We start from the raw sequence: 15,974 nt of genomic DNA on the forward strand, positions 1-15,974 counted from the left end.
CTTTTAGGCATATAATTTATGCACTGACTTCACTCTTGCACAGGCCAGGTAGTAAACCAAGTCATGGTAGCTGCAAATAGGGCACTGGTTAACAATCAAATGAGTAGCTCCAGTATAACTGCATCATTAATTAGCTGAACTATTTATCAAGATAGACACTTCAGGCAATTGGAATATCCCTGCAAATTCTGGTATAGACAACAGGATGCCCTGTGGAAAGTGAAGGCATACATGATCTTAAAATGACAGGCTAGGTAGACTTGCTTTGCTGACATTATGGGATAAAACACATGAACATCAAATTATATGGATTTGCTGGCCCCTTCAATTGCTGTAGCTCTGCTAGGATAAAACACATACAGTAGTGAATTAAATACAGAATGGTGACTTAATTCTTCCTGACTTTCACTCACACCTTTAAGAGTGGAATTTAAATAATTAATTTAAGCTTTTTCCTTTATTTAGACAATGCTAATTAGTTGGTTTCAGAACAAGGTTGACAACATTAAAAAGTACTGTAAAACATTATTTTTTTTACATTTTAAAAAACAATACACAAAGTTCATGCTATAGCTGTGCCTCCAAGTTATTAATACTTTCTAATAATTGTTTTGCACTAGGTCTATCGTTTGGTTCAACATCCCAGCAATGATCGATGACTAATCGAATCTTCCGGCCCATCGGAGAGTCATTGAAAACAGATGAAAAAGACGGACGCCGGTTGTAAGCCACCACCGCATACATCACACACTGGCGATCGCCGGAATAGGGCTGATCTCTGCTCAGCATCTGCCAGAAAGTGATCGCAAAAGAGTAAATATCCGCCTTTAAAGTAGCATTGCAACCCCTTAGCAGTTCAGGCGCCCTATGGGTGTAGGTACCAGCAAGGTGGTGTACTTGGACACTGGGAGTAAAGTCATTGCCTGTCACCAGCTTGTGAGAACATCCGAAATCTCCAATTTTACAGCGTCCCGTTTCTGTTATCAACACGTTGGCTGGTTTTATATCCAGGTGGACAATGTTGTGCGAGTGGAGGAAACTCAATCCGTTCACAATGTCACTTGAAAACTTTAAGCAGTCTCCCATGGCCAGCGGGTCTGCACAGTTATAAATCCTATGGTGCAGGCTTGTTCCTCCCGCATACTCCATGATGATCGTGCCCACACTATCCTCAACCTCTGGATCTGCGGGCACAGACGTGGTGGCGGCTACAACTTTCACAATGTTCTCATGGATTAGATGCGCGACGTTCAGCTCAGCCCAGAAACTCTGCCTAGCAGCCAATTTGTTCTTGGTACATTTTCTCACTTTCTTTATTGCCACAGTTTTACCATAATAAGTGCCTTTATAAACCCACCCGAAACCACCTGAACCCAAAAGATCAAGTAGCTCGAGTTCATCCCAAATTACCGTGTACCAAAAGCGTCGCGGTAAAGCCTTATACTGCTTTGCAAAAGAAAAGTGTTGATCTTTTCCTTGGAGCTGGTTGGGACTGCTACAAGGTCTCAGCGTTATAGTAGGCGAAAATCCTTTCGGTAAAATGCGGTGAACTGGGATAGGCGACGGCATTGCTTCCCTCCCTCTCCAGCATACACCGAAAGAGTGGTAGGTACTGACTGCAGCATATTTTATTGCTGGCTATTAATTGATGTCAATAAGTTACATCTGCACATTGTTAGCAAAAGTCCGGCGCTGGCTGGTCAGGACCAGGGCATTGGATAGAACCAAAAATGAACATACGGGATTCAAATAGTGGGGAAATTTGCTGCAATGAAACATATCATTTCGAGCCGGTACTCCTCGGGTCCTTCTCGCTTTCTCAAGAAAGTGAGATTAGGCTGGCTAGCTCTTTTTCGGCCGGTACAGACACGATGGGCCGAATGGCCTCCTTCTGCGCCGTAAATTTCTATGATTCTATGAGTTCAAAGAAAACCTTGTTATCCATTAGCAAGAAATAAAATCAGTGATAATCAAAAATATCGAATGACCGTAAAGATCTTTAAAAGCCGATTTGCTCTTATTTATTCATGATTGAATACGGAATCTTTGAGTGAAACCGTGATAAAAAGATACCAGTTTGCCCCAGTGTCAAGAACCCCAAAAACCTGCTAAAGTCCTACCTCTTTTGTGCCACACCCAATCACAACCAAATTAAACCAAAATCCCATTGTGGTCATTGACTCCAGTCCCTGCAGTGCCCACCGGTTGCGGAAAGCCTCAAGCCTACTGGCACTTTTGAAGTTATTGTGTATGGGTGATTCAAATTGTACTCAGATCTGGATGCCTAGATTTTCCTGCGAATGCTGTGCGATTTTCGGGTGGTATTCGGCAGGTGGATGTGGTGATCCATGTCACCAGATTACCGCCCATTTTAGCACCCACCCAATATTTTGCTGCCTTTTCCAGCAGACAGCAAAAGTGCCCACCATAAAATGGTTGGGTGTATTTAAATAAAATGGTAATATGTGACATTTCTCCTCACTTACGCTCAGTAGCAATCACCCTTATATTGTTGGGGAAGGCAGAAGTCAATTTTAAGAACCAACCAACTATTTTAAACTTTGTGGAATCGTGTTACTCCACCAGTTTTAAACGTTTTATTTGTTTTTTTCATTCCAGACATTACTTTACCATCTGCCTTTGTGCCATTTGCTGTGAAACTCCTTTCCCCTCAAGACAGGGTACGAGATGCCACAGGTGAGGCTACAGGCAGAGGTGCTCCTATCTGCATTTGTCAGAGGAGCAACAGCAACAGCTTGAAGAGGATGTGGAAGACAACCTTTTCTTGGCTGCAAGTAACATTTGTGCACACTGATACATATCTTCTCTTGAGTATCACACCTGGCCACTTCACCAACAGTCCCTGTACATCTTCCCCCTTCCCATCATTAACATTTGATCATCTACAGAATCTTTCCTATGTGCATCAACTCACAGTTCCCAATTATATCACCCCATCAAAGCCACTTTAAATCTTGTCAGGCACAATGACCACATGCACAACCTTAGAGAAATTAGAATTTTAATCAGAACTCATAATGTGTATGTACCTAGTGCTTCAGTGTGTGAAGTATGAACTCAATGCTAATTGAGTGCTCCCCCCAGGTACCTGAGTGGCAGGAGCATGTGGGATGACTGGATGCTTGGTGTTGATATAAGCCTCTTGGGACTGAGGTGGCTCTTCCCTTGCGGCAACTAAGTTCTGATATGTACCTGCTGCAAGCAGCACCTCTTGTGTTGCTTGCTGCGTTGACAGTCTGGCTTTGCCTCCTTTCTGCCATATATGCAGCAATTGCAGGGTCTGGCAGAAGGGCATACATGTGCAGCTAATCTTAGAGACAGCGCCATCATCTGAACACATTCCTGCCATGACACTAGTACTAGGCATTGGCCCTGCATGGCTCGTTATCTGTAGGAAAGCAGCCCTAATAATAACAATGAGATCAGTGAAGCCCTATGAGATCACTTGTCTGTATCTCAGCCCCAATCACTTGGAGGCTGGAAGAGACGATCCTCTCCAATCTGGTGATTCAGGTCTCTATGGTAGCAATCTGAGTATCTATACAGGAAGGACAGATTTCCCTTAGGGCCTTTGTCATGAGGACATGCTGCAGATCTGCCTGGAGCTGATATATGCTCTTCAGTTGATAGTGACCTCTCCAGAACCTCTGGTCTGCAATATTATCCTCATATTCCATCCCAGCTGTTCCTGTATAAAATCATACAGCACAGAAGGAGGCCATTCAGCCCATTGTGCCAGTGCCTGCTCTCTGAAAGAGCTAATACTTAGTCCCACTCCCCTGCTCTTTCCCCATAGCCCTGAAAATTCTTTCCTTTTTAAGTATTTATCCAATTCCCTTTTGAAAGTTACTATTGAATCTACTTTCACCACCCTTTCAGACAATGCACTCCACATCATAACAAATCACTGAGTAATAAAATTCTCCTCATCTCCCCCTGGACTTTTTGCCAATTATCTTAAACCTGTGTCTTCTGGTTACTGAGCCTCCTGCTAGTGGAAATGTTTTCTCCATATCTACCCCATCAAAACCTCTCATCATTTGAACACCTCTATGCCCTAAGGAGAACAATCCCAGCTTCTCTAGTTTCTACACATAACTGATTCCCCTCATTCCTGGTACCATTCTGGTAAATCTCCTCCGCACCCTCTCCAAGGCCTTGACATCCATCCTAAAGCATAACTTCCTTGCTTTTGTACTGTATGGGTAAATTTTAACCCCCAAGAACAGGTGGGTTGGGGGTGTAAAAATACTCCGTTTTCAGAGCAAGACAGCATCCAGCTCCAACATACCTGCTTCTGGGTTTAACCCAGGCTTTCTCTGCATGTGGAGAGCAGACACCAGGGGCCCGATATTAGGAGGGCAGCGGGGGGTCGACTGGGCGCATGGGTAACGCGCCCAGTGAAATCGGGGTGCTCTGCATGCGATTGCAGCTTGATTGAAGGTACTTACCTTTGCTTCCGGGTTTCGCGCTGGAAAGCTGCGCAGCGGGCGGACTGTGCATGCGCAGCATAGGCTGTCAGCTGGAGGAGCCCTATTTAAAGGGGCAGTCCTCCACTGACTGATGCTGCAGAAAATATGCAAAATTACAGCATGGAGCAGCCCAGGGGGAAGGCTGGTCCCAGTTTAATAATGCCTCACTCCAGGTCTTATTGGATGGGGTGAGGAGGAGGGGGAGGACAGAGATCTTCCCCCCAGCGGGCGGGAGGAAGTGGCCTGCCTCTGCCACCAAGAAGGCCTGGCTCGAGGTAGCAGAGGAGGTCACCAGCACCACCAACATATCGCGCACCTGCATACAGTGCAGGAGGCGCTGCAATGACCTAAGTAGGTCAGCCGAAGTGAGTACTATTACTCATTCCCCTACACTCCGTCTGCCACATCACCGCCCCCACCCCACATCTCCTTCTGCACTGCCAACACTACTCTATCACATCACTCCTCACACCCACTCAAAGCTCATCCTAATCTTACCTGCACTTACTCACCTCGCCAGTACTCATCCCACCACTACCACTCAACCCAATCCTCATACAATCTCATGGCTCTATCTCATACTCACCCCCTGATGCATCTCTTTCACGGTCAGCCTCACTCAACCTGCCACTACCTGTGCTGCAGCCACAGGGCATGCATCACATATGTGTAGTAGGCAGCGTAAGGCAAACGTGTCGTGAGCATGAAGGGGATGCACAAGGGTGTTTGAGGGTTTGTCATGGTTTTTACTTATATTTAATTTCTGATCAACTCACATTACATATTATATTGTCACCACTACTGCCACGTCTTTGCGAATCTTGTCTGGTTTGTGCAATAATGCCCTTTCCTGAGGATCTCTATGAAGACCCACAACTGATGCCACCCATTGTGTCACTGCAGAGTGGGTGTAGGTGTATTTGCAGACGACTGAAAGACGTCGGCGATGTCCTCGGTGGCACCCTGGAAGGATGCGAAGGAGAAGTTGTTGATGGCAGTGTTGACTTTGACAGCGACAGGTAAGAAGATGGTGCTCGGGCCAGCCAGGAGCAGCTCGGCATGAAGGAGGCTGCAGATGTCCACGACTACATGTCGAGTCACTCTGAGCCTCCGTGTGCACTGCTGCTCAGAGAGGTCCAGGAAGCTGAGCCTCAGTCTGTTGACCCTGTGGCGAGGGTAGTGCCTTCTGCGATGTATCTCTCTCTGCCGTTGCCCTCCCTCCTGCTGTGCAGATGGATGTGTCACAGCACTGTGTTGTGGGGCTCCACGTGTCAGAGGTGGACGGTATGGCCGGCGAGGCTGGTGATGCTGTTCGTCCTCCGAGGAGGTCATAACTGCAGCTACGGCGGCCCCCATCCGGAAGATGTACATTTGAGAGGGTCCGCAAGGTAGGTACATGTGTCTGGACACCGGGGTAAGTGTGCAAGTTGGTGAATTTGATTGTCAGGGGGAGGGTGGTGGAGGCCAAACTTTGTCCAAAGTGACAGAGTGGCTTCCTGCAAAGAGTGAGGGTCTCCCCCCCCCCACACCTGTCAAATGGACCTTTGCAGCTGCCACAGGCTGATAGCTGCAACACGTCCATTTCAACTGGGAGTGTTTCCCCCAGTACGGGAAACAGTCCCAGTTGACTTGAAAATCCCACCCCTCCTAAAATATCAGGTCAATCAGGTCTGTAAACAACCTGAAGTACCTGGTTAATTACTTTAAGTGGCATCCCGCCGGCTTTAATTGCCGGCGGGAGTCCCACCAGCGGGAGCTCCGGACCTGCCCCGAGAATCCCCGATTTTCGCAGCCCCCCCTCCACGAATGCACCCGCTCGGGGGTGCGAAAATGGAGCCCCAGGAAGTCCCGTCCCCACTTAAAGCCGGCGGGCCTATACTTAAAAGGACAATTACCTCGTTGAGATACTTGAGGTACTTAATATTTTGTGTGTTGAAATAATAAAATGAATTTAACCTTACCTGTTCTGGATCCATGAGGTGAGTGCCTTTATTGCACTGCTTGTGGGCCCAGAGGAGCAGGAGTGCTTCATCCAGGCCCAACACGCTCACCTGGCCGACAGGACCCCCACGATCGTCCGACCCTCCCCCCCAATGATGCCCCCCACCCGACGGTGGATCCCCTCCCCCATGGTGGACCCCACCTACCTCCAACTCTTCACCCAACCTCCAATCTTCTTCTCAGCCTCCCGATCTCTTCCTCGCCCCCCCCCCCCGGCCCACACCTCCTCCCTCTGATCCCTGGCTGCAACCTGCTGCAGCTGGTCTTCCTGGCTGACAGCCAATAGCCTGTCAATCATGCTAGCTGCCGGGCGCGAAACCTGCAAGTGACATTGATGAGCCTCATTATCGCGACCCGCCCACTTACCTTCTCATCTGGAAATCATCCCCCCACCCTGCTCCCTTCCAGGCTGGAAGTTAAAATTTGCCCCTATGCTTCTATTAATAAATTGTAAACAATTTTACAACACCAAGTTATAGTCCAACAATTTGATTTGAAATTCACAAGCTTTCGGAGGCTTCCTCCTTCCTCAGGTGATTCACCTGACGAAGGAGGAAGCCTCCGAAAGCTTGTGAATTTCAAATAAAATTGTTGGACTATAACTTGGTGTTGTAAAATTGTTTACAATTGTCAACCCCAGTCCATCACCGGCATCTCCACATCTATTAATAAAGCCAAAGATCCCACATACTTTTTTGACAGCCGTCTCAACTTGTCCTGCCACCTTCAAAGATTTGTGTATGTGCACTCCCAAGCCTCTCTGTTCCTGCACCCCCTTTAAAGTTGTACCATTTAGTTTATATTGCCTCTCCCCATTCTTCCTACCAAATTGTATCAATTCATACTTCTGTGTTAAATTTCATCTGCCATGTGTCTGCCCATTTCACCAGTCTGTTTATGTCCTCCTGAAGTCTGCTACTATCCACCTCACTGTTTACTACATTTCAATACTTTGAGACAACTGCAAACTTTGAAATTAAGCCCCCATTACCCATGTCCAGTCATTAATATATATTAAAAAGAACAGTGGTCCTGATACTGACCCTTGGGGACACCACTGTATACTTCCCTCCAGTCTGAAAAATGCCGTTCACCATGACTTTCTACTTTCTGTCTCTCAGCCAATTTCATATCCATACAGCCACTGCCCCTTTAATCCCATGGCCTTCAATTTTGCTTACAAGTCTATTACGTGGTACTTCATCAAACGCCTTCTGAAAGTCGATATACACAACATCAACCACGCTACCCTTGTCAATCCTCTTCATTATTTAATCAAAGAACTCAATCAAGTTAGTCAGACATGATTTGCCTTTAACAGATCCTCATTGGCTGTCGTTTATTAACCCACGTTCTTCCAAGTTTGTGACCTCTAATCTGTATACTCCTGTTCTATGCATTCCTCTCTGGCTCCCCATAGGTGGATGTCTTTGGTGGTGCTTGAGAGAGACAGTGATTGATGGTATGTGCAATAAAGTGTTGGCAAGACTGGAACAAGAAGGGCCTCGTTGTTCATTTCGGTCCTTTGTTTCTTCTCCCTCAGACACATCTAGAGGAAAAGAAGCAGGTTAGAATAGGTTGCTGCAAAGCAGAAGTCACATGTCACTTTCAGCAGGGGTAATATGAGGGTTTTATGCCAGGTAATGTAAGGTACAATAGGATGAGAAGAAAGAGACTCTAACTACATAATTAACTCTCTGATGCAGTGCATGTAAAAACAGGTTGTTGCTGAGATTGTTGGAGCTGGGTGCCCTGCTTCTTCTATGTGGTGCTGTTACCCATCCCAGCCTTGAAGCAGCAAGAGCACAGTTACAGGTGGAGGCACAAGTATCAAGAAAAGAACAGCAAAGACATGTCCAGCAAATAGTTAACCTTTATGCAGCCAGCACTGGAACTAAACCATTTTAAATAAGCAGACGTAGTTAAAGTGAAGTATTATCTGCTTCCAAGTACGAAAAGTCACATGATGGTCAAAGTGATTGCTCCACTCACTTCTGGACCTGCTCCTTTAAGGCAGCAACAACTTTTAAAGCCCCATAGATGCTTGGGTTTCTTCCCCATTGTGGACACATGTCCAATAGTGCTGGCCCATATCAGGAAAAATAGCCCAAGACAAAATTGGGGTGCAAAGTTTATCCTTCCGACGGAGTGCGCTTCTGAAAAATCTAAGGAAAAATCTATCCTTTAATCTTTTACGTGTCATAAGGCCTACTGCATTAAAAGCTGTTTCTGAGCTGTCAGCTCCTTGGGGGTATGTGAGCATTTTTGAAGTTGTTCGTCAGTTGTTGCTAGTTTTCTAGGTTGGTACATATGCAGTCCACTACTGGCAATCTTGTAAATATTGCCGCATGTATTCATTAGAAAAAAATGATTTATACTAGAGAGTTAAGAAACGTGACCTTTCTCTTTGTCTTCCTCGGAAACAAATGCTTTGAGTGGTTTCTCAATATCTGTTGTTTTAGAATAGCTGTCTATATTGATCAATTCATGGTGAATGGAGAATTGTACTGTTGTTTGTTGAAAGCAGGCAATGTTAATGGGTGTCAATTATTGGGAAAGACAATTGGTAAAATGTACAGTTCTTGAATTCAACATTATCACTGAGGCCATTGATGAATCAATTGGAGGAAGTTTTTGATGAATATAATAACAACACATCTCATCCAATGAACACAATATGAAAATAATAAAATAACTTCTAAAACCAGAATTTGACATAATTTGACATGCAGATATCAACAATTTGGTGAAAACATTTATCAACTCTACAACATCTTTTACAGTGAATTCTGGCAATATTTAAACATAAATTAACATGAAAAGACTAAAAAAGATCTGACGTGTGTTACCAGAATAAAATGTATTATGTAGCAAAGGCTGAACGAAGACAGTGGGCTAGATTTTCCTCAGTGGTGAATGAAGCACCAAAATAGCATTCATGCCAGTCAGTATAACCCTTCCCAAAACCAACCCAATTTTTCTCAGTACACATTTATGATATATTCGTGGTGGACTGTTCGTGCCCTCTATAGGCAATCCACCTCTGGCAGGAGAAGCAGATAAAAATATTGTTACAGCATCTCAAAGGGGCAAGGAAGCCATTTTGTATCAGTAACAATTTTGCTCACTGTAATGTCTGAGACTGGTGCATATCAGGTTACCCACCCACATACAAATTTAAAGATTCTGCAGCTGAAGTGTTACGGTCTGACATCTAGCAAAGAAGGACCCAGCTTTTTGGCCCAGAGGCACAGAAACCCATAAAGGCCATGATGTAATCTGTGTAGGGGACTTCAATGTCTATCACTGAGAATGACTCAGTAGCATTACTACTGACCGAGCTGGCCGAATCCTGAAGGACATAGCTGCCCGATTGAGCCTGCGGCAGCTGGTGAGAAAACCAACACAAGGGAAAAACCTACTTGACCTCGTCCTCTCCAATCTACACGTCGCAGATGCATCTGTCCATGACAGTATTGGTAGGAGTGACCACCGCACAGTCCTTGTGGAGACGAAGTCCCGTCGTCACACCGAGGACACCGTCCATCGTGTTGTGTGGCACTACCACTGTGCCAAATGGGATAGATTCAGAACAGATCAAGCAGCTCAAAACTGGGCATCCATGAGGCGCTGTGGGCCATCAGCAGCAGCAGAATTGTATTCCACCACAATCTGTAACCTCATGGCTTGGCATTTCCCTCACTCTACCTTTACCAAGAAGCCAAGGGATCAACCCTGGTTCAATGAGGAGTGTAGAAGAGCATGCCAGGAGCAGCACCAGGCATACCTAAAAATGAGGTGCCAACCTGGTGAAGCTACAACACAGAACTACATGCATGCTAAACAGCGGAAGCAACATGCTATAGACAGAGCTAAGCGATTCCACAACCAATGGATCAGATCAAAGCTCTGCAGTCTTGCCACATCCAGTGTGAATGGTGGCGGACAATTAAACAACTAACGGGAGGAGGAGGCTCCGTGAACATCCCCATCCTCAATGCTCAATGATGGTGGAGACCTGCACATGAGTGCAAAAGACAAGGCTGAAGTGTTTGCAACCATCTTCAGCCAGAATTGCCGGGTGGCTGATCCATCTCGGCCTCCTCTCGAGATCCCCACCATCACAGAAGCCAGTCTTCAGCCAATTCGATTCACTCCATGTGATATCAAGAAACGGCTGAGTGCACTGGGTGCAACAAAGGCTATGGGCCCCGACAACATCTTGGCTGCAGTGTTCTCCAGAACTAGCCTCTAGACAAGCTGTTCCAGTACAGCTATAACACTGGCATCTACCCAACAATGTGGAAAATTGCCCAGGTATGTCCTGTCCACAAAAAGCAGGACAAATCCAATCCGGCCAATTACCGCCCCATCAGTCTACTCTCAATCAACAGCAAAGTGATGGAAGGTGTCGTCGACAGTGCTATCAAGCAGCACTTACTCACCAATAATCTGCTCATCGATGCTCAGTTTGGGTTCTGCCAGGACCACTCAGCTCCAGATCTCATTACAGCCTTGGTCCAAACATGGACAAAAGAGCTGTATTCCAGAGGTGAGGAGAGAGTGACTGCCCTTGATATCAAGGGCATTTGACCAGGTGTAGCATTAAGGAGCCCTAGTAAAATTGAAGTCAATGGGAATCAGGGGGAAAACTCTCCAGTGGCTGGAGTCATACCTAGCACAAAGGAAAATGGTAATGGTTGTTGGAGGCCAATCATCTCAGCCCAGGACATCGCTGCAGGAGTTCCTCAGTGCAGTGTCCTAGGCCCAACCATCTTCAGCTGCCTCATCAATGACTTTCCCTCCATTATAAGGTCAGAAATGGAGATGTTCACTAATGATTGCACAATGTTCAGTTTCATTCGCAATCCCTCAGATAATGAAGCAGTCCGTGCCCGCATGCAGCAAAACCTGGACAACATCCAGGCTTGGGCTGATAAGTGATAAGTGACAAGTTCCAGGCATCTCCAACAAGAGAGAGTCTAACCACCTCCCCTTAACATTCAATGGCATTACCATCACTGCATCACTACCCCACCATCAACATCCTGGGAGTCTCCATTGACCAGAAACTTAACTGGACCAGCCACATAAATACTGTGGCTACAAGAGCAGGTCAGAGGCTGGATATTCTTTGGCGAGTGACTCACCTCCTGACTCCCCAAAGCCGTTCCACCATCTACAAGGCACAAGTCAGGAGTGTGATGGAATTTTCTCCACTTGCCTGGATGAGTGCAGCTCCAACAACACTCAAGAAGCTCGACACCATCCAAGACAAAGCAGTCCGCTTGATTGGCACCCCATCCACCACCTTAAACATTCACTCCCTTCAGCACTGACGCACTGTGGCTGCAGTGTGTACCATCCACAGGATGCACTGCAGCAACTCCCCAAGGCTTCTTCGACAGCACCTCCCAAACCCGCAACCTCTACCACCTAGAAGGACAAGGGCAGCCAGTGCATGGGAACAACACCACCTGCACGTTCCCCTCCAAGTCACACACCACCCCAACTTGGAAATATATCACCGTTCCTTCATTGTCACTGGGTCAAAATCCTGGAACTCCCTACCTGACAGCACTGTGGGAGAACCTTCACCACACGGACTGCAGCGGTTCAAGAAGGCGGCTCACCACCACCTTCTCAAGGGCAATTAGGGATGGGCAATAAATGCTGGCCTTGCCAGCGACATCCACATCCCATGAATAAATAAAAAAATGATATAGGTCCATGGGCATGGTGGCCTTGTCAGTGAATTCCAACTTCAAGAACTCGTGCACAGCTGCTAAATACTAAAAGAAGTCCACTAACTCTTCCAGGGCAGCCATGGTAACAGGAGGCAGTCATATCTTGCAACAGTGAACAGTGTATTGTAATAGCCGTGGGTTTCCAGTTGCAACCACCTTGCTTTCACTGCAAACACTGTTAGCAACTAACCACCTATGTGCAGAAGGTATCACACTACCATTCACACTCCCTTTCTTCACCTGCAATTGTTCCTTTATGCACAACTGAACATGTAGGGAAGCTGTGAAGGACTCACATGATATGTAATTACTTGTCAGCATCTGTTCATACCTGCATTAAGAATGCCTTCTAAACCTAATTGCATTCCATCTGATGGCGTGCAGAGTGCATTCGCGCTCTCTGTTTTCTTATTAAAGAGAAAATGACAACAAAGACAAGGAAATATTACGCCAATCCCCCAAGGCACCTGCTGCAAAATACCAGCTAGCCACTCGGAACCTTGAGCCACTGTAGAAGTAGGAGCCGTTTTTGTCACTGACAGGATTTGTTTTTATTTGTTCATGGTTTATGGGCAATGCTGGCAAGGCTACATTCATTGCCCAGCCTGGAGAAGGTGGTGGGACTTCTCCTTGAACCACTGCAGTCCTTGTGGTGATGATATTCCCACTACGCTGTTGGGTAGAGAATTTCAGGATATTGACCCAGCGACGATGAAGGAAGAGCAGAATATTTTGAAGTCAGGGTGGCGTGAACTTCTAGATCATTGTGTTCCCACAACATTGCTGCTCGTCTTACGCAGTGGTACAGGTCATAGGGCTGAGAGGTGCTGTTAAAGTGTCCTTGCTGATTTGCTGCAGTACATCCTGTAGCTCATACCTACTGCAGCCATAATGCACTGGTGATGGAGGGGTGGATATTCAGTCCAATACAGGGGCAATATCAAGTGAGTTGCTCTGTCCTGGCTGGTACTGAGCTTCTTGAGCTTTGCTGCTGCTGCACTCATCCAGGTGAGTGATGAGTATCCCATCACATTTCTGAGTTGAGCCTTGTAGATGGTAGAGACGTTTTGAGGTGGTAGGGAGGTGAACCATTCATCGCAGAGTACCCAGCCTCTGCCATGCTCTTGTCGCCATAAAGTTGATATAGTTGGTCCAGTTAAGCTTCTGGTCAATAGTGACCTCCAAGATAGTGATGTGGGGAAATGGCTGAAATTCCTCATTACGTTGAGATAACATTACCCGGCACTTATGTGGCACAAATGTTACCGCCATGTGTCAGCCCAAGCCTGGATGTTGCCCTGTGACATGGTCTGTTCCATTATCGCAGTAGTTGTGAATTGAACTGAATACTGTGAAATCAGCAGCGATTAGTCTCACTCCTGACTTTAAAATGGAAGGAAGATCATTGATGAAGCAGCTGAACATGGTTGAGCTGAAGACGCTTTCCTGAGAAACTCCTGCGTTGAGGTCATGTGACTGTGATGTTTGGACTCCGACAACCAGAACCACCTTCCTGCGTGTCAGGTATGATTCCATTAATTCCCATTGACCTCAGTTTTGTGAGGGCTCTTTCAGTTCCTGCATCCATGTCTGGATCAAGGCTATGCCAAGGTCTGGAGCCGAATGGTTCTGGCAGAACTTGAACTGAGCATTGATGAGCAGGCTACTTGTGAGGAGGTGTCACTTGATGGCACTGTTGATGACTCCTTCCATCACTTTACTGATGATTGGGAGGAGGCTGATATGGCAGTAATAGGCTAGGTTAAATTTATCCTGTTTTTTGTGGGGAGGACATGCCTGGGTAATCTTCCACATTGTTAGGTAGATGCCAGTGTTATAGCTATACTGGAATATACCACACGGACTGCAGTGGTTCAAGAAGGCGGCTCACCACCACCTTCTCAAGGGCAATTAGGGATGGGCAATAAATGCTGGCTTTGCCTGCGACACCGACATCCCATGAACGAATAAAAAAAATAGCTTGGTTAGAGAAACAGCTATCTGTGGTGTATATGCCATCAGCATTACAGCCAGGATATTATCAGGGTCTATTGCTTTTGTTGCGTTCAGTGCACTCAGCTACTTCTTAATATCACATGGAGTGAATCAAATTGGCTGCACGCTGTCATCTGTGATTGTGCAGACAATGGGAGGAGGCTGAGTAGAATGGTCCACACAGCACTTCTGGCTTGCAAACACTTCTGATTTGTCTCTTGCACTGACATGCTGAGCTCCACCATGGTTGAGGATCGGAATACTCATGGAGTCTCCTTCTTCTATTACACGCCTGGTTGTCCACCGACATTCTCAACTGGATGTGGTAGGGCTTGATAAACTGCTTCACTGTCAAGAGCCTGCTGCTTTTTGTGTTTAGTATGCAGATAGTCCTGTTTAACAGCTTCAATGGGTTGGTACCTCATTCTAAAGTATTCCTGGTGCTGTTCCTGGCATTCCCTTCTGCACGTTCCATTTAATCAGGGGTCTCCTGGCTTAATTGAGGAGTGAGGGATATGCTGGGCCATGAGGTTACACATTATGGTGGTATGCAATTCTGCTGCGACTGATGGCCCACAATGCCTCACAGCTGCCCAATTTTGGGCTTCTAAATCTGTCTTTAGTCTGTTCTGCTGAATGGGATGATTGAGGAGTCTGGGATGTCGGCTGAGAGATATGATTCTGTACAACTACGTGAGACTTTTGCTAAACTAGTCTGTGGGACAGCTCTCCCAAGTTGGGCACCTGTACTTTGCTGTTAGATAGGAGGTCATTGCTGGGTTAAATGGGCTGAAAGCCCATGTTTTAGTCCTGATCGTTGTTTACAGGTCCATCTGATTTTTTTTCCTTTTTTTGACACTTTGTAACAATTGTTTACAACTGAGTGACTTGCTAGGCCACTTCAGAGGACATTAAGAGTTAACCACATATTATGGAACTGTTTAGGACAGGCCGGACAGAGGTGGCAGGATTTCTTTCTTGAAAGGCGTCAGTGAATTAATTGAGGTTTTATGACAATCCAGCAGTTTATTAAATTTAATTTCACAATTTACCATGGTGGAATTTGGACTCAACCTCTGTAATAGTAGTCAGTACCATAATCACTATATTACCATACACTATGGCCTCAATTTTAATCCCCCTGATGGGCAGGAAAGGATCAAGCAAGGCGTTAATATCTTGAAAATTGAAATCCTGCCACGTTAATATTAATGGCACAGTTCAGGCCATTGACGAGGCTCTTGCTAAAAGCAGGCGGGGGCCTACTTAATATGCAAAAGTCATGGCATGATGATGGCATCGGCGCTGCAACGTAATATTAACGGCAAGCCAGTGGGAGTCCCACACTGTACCATGGTGGGAGGAGCTGTCTGGCCAGAAGAGGCCATGGCAAGTTTCAAAAAGTCTCTCTCTTTGAACTCGAGGGGCAGGAGGAGCAGGATTGATACCCCCAGGACCCTCAAGGAGCCCTTGGGGTTCCTCGGCTCAGCCTACACCCGTTCACGACGGAATCCCCAGCGACCCCAAATGCCTTGGAACCACTCCTCCCACTGACTGCCAGGGACCGTTACCACGGGTCCTTGGCTGCAGCCTCCTGCGCCCAAATTTCTGCTCCTGTCCGCTGGCCAGGATCTGAATCTGGCTGGGTGTCGGGCAGGATTCCGCAAGGTTTTATTTAAATGAGGCCCTGCTGTTAAGATCGGCATGGCCTCCATGTCACTGAACTATCCAGGTGCGC

General features: G+C 46.5%; 2 protein-coding genes across 2 annotated transcripts in view; one reads left to right on the plus strand and one right to left on the minus strand.

Annotated features, from left to right (window-relative positions):
• chchd7 (coiled-coil-helix-coiled-coil-helix domain containing 7) overlaps positions 1-15,974 on the plus strand; it is a 134,198-nt gene that overhangs the window by 58,767 nt on the left and 59,457 nt on the right. The gene's annotated exons all lie outside the window — the stretch shown is intronic.
• Positions 167-1,584, minus strand: mos (v-mos Moloney murine sarcoma viral oncogene homolog). Its single transcript, XM_067975651.1, has one exon. It carries the CDS (start codon positions 1,567-1,569, stop codon positions 568-570), a length of 1,002 nt encoding a protein of 333 aa, XP_067831752.1. The 5' UTR covers positions 1,570-1,584; the 3' UTR covers positions 167-567.

This window comes from Heptranchias perlo, chromosome 3, assembly GCF_035084215.1.
Source record: "Heptranchias perlo isolate sHepPer1 chromosome 3, sHepPer1.hap1, whole genome shotgun sequence".
NCBI lineage: Eukaryota > Metazoa > Chordata > Chondrichthyes > Hexanchiformes > Hexanchidae > Heptranchias > Heptranchias perlo.

Coding starts and splice junctions, on each gene's coding strand:
- mos (XM_067975651.1), bottom strand. CDS start 1,569: ATGCCGTCGCCTATCCCAGTTCACCGCATTTTACCGAAAGGATTTTCG.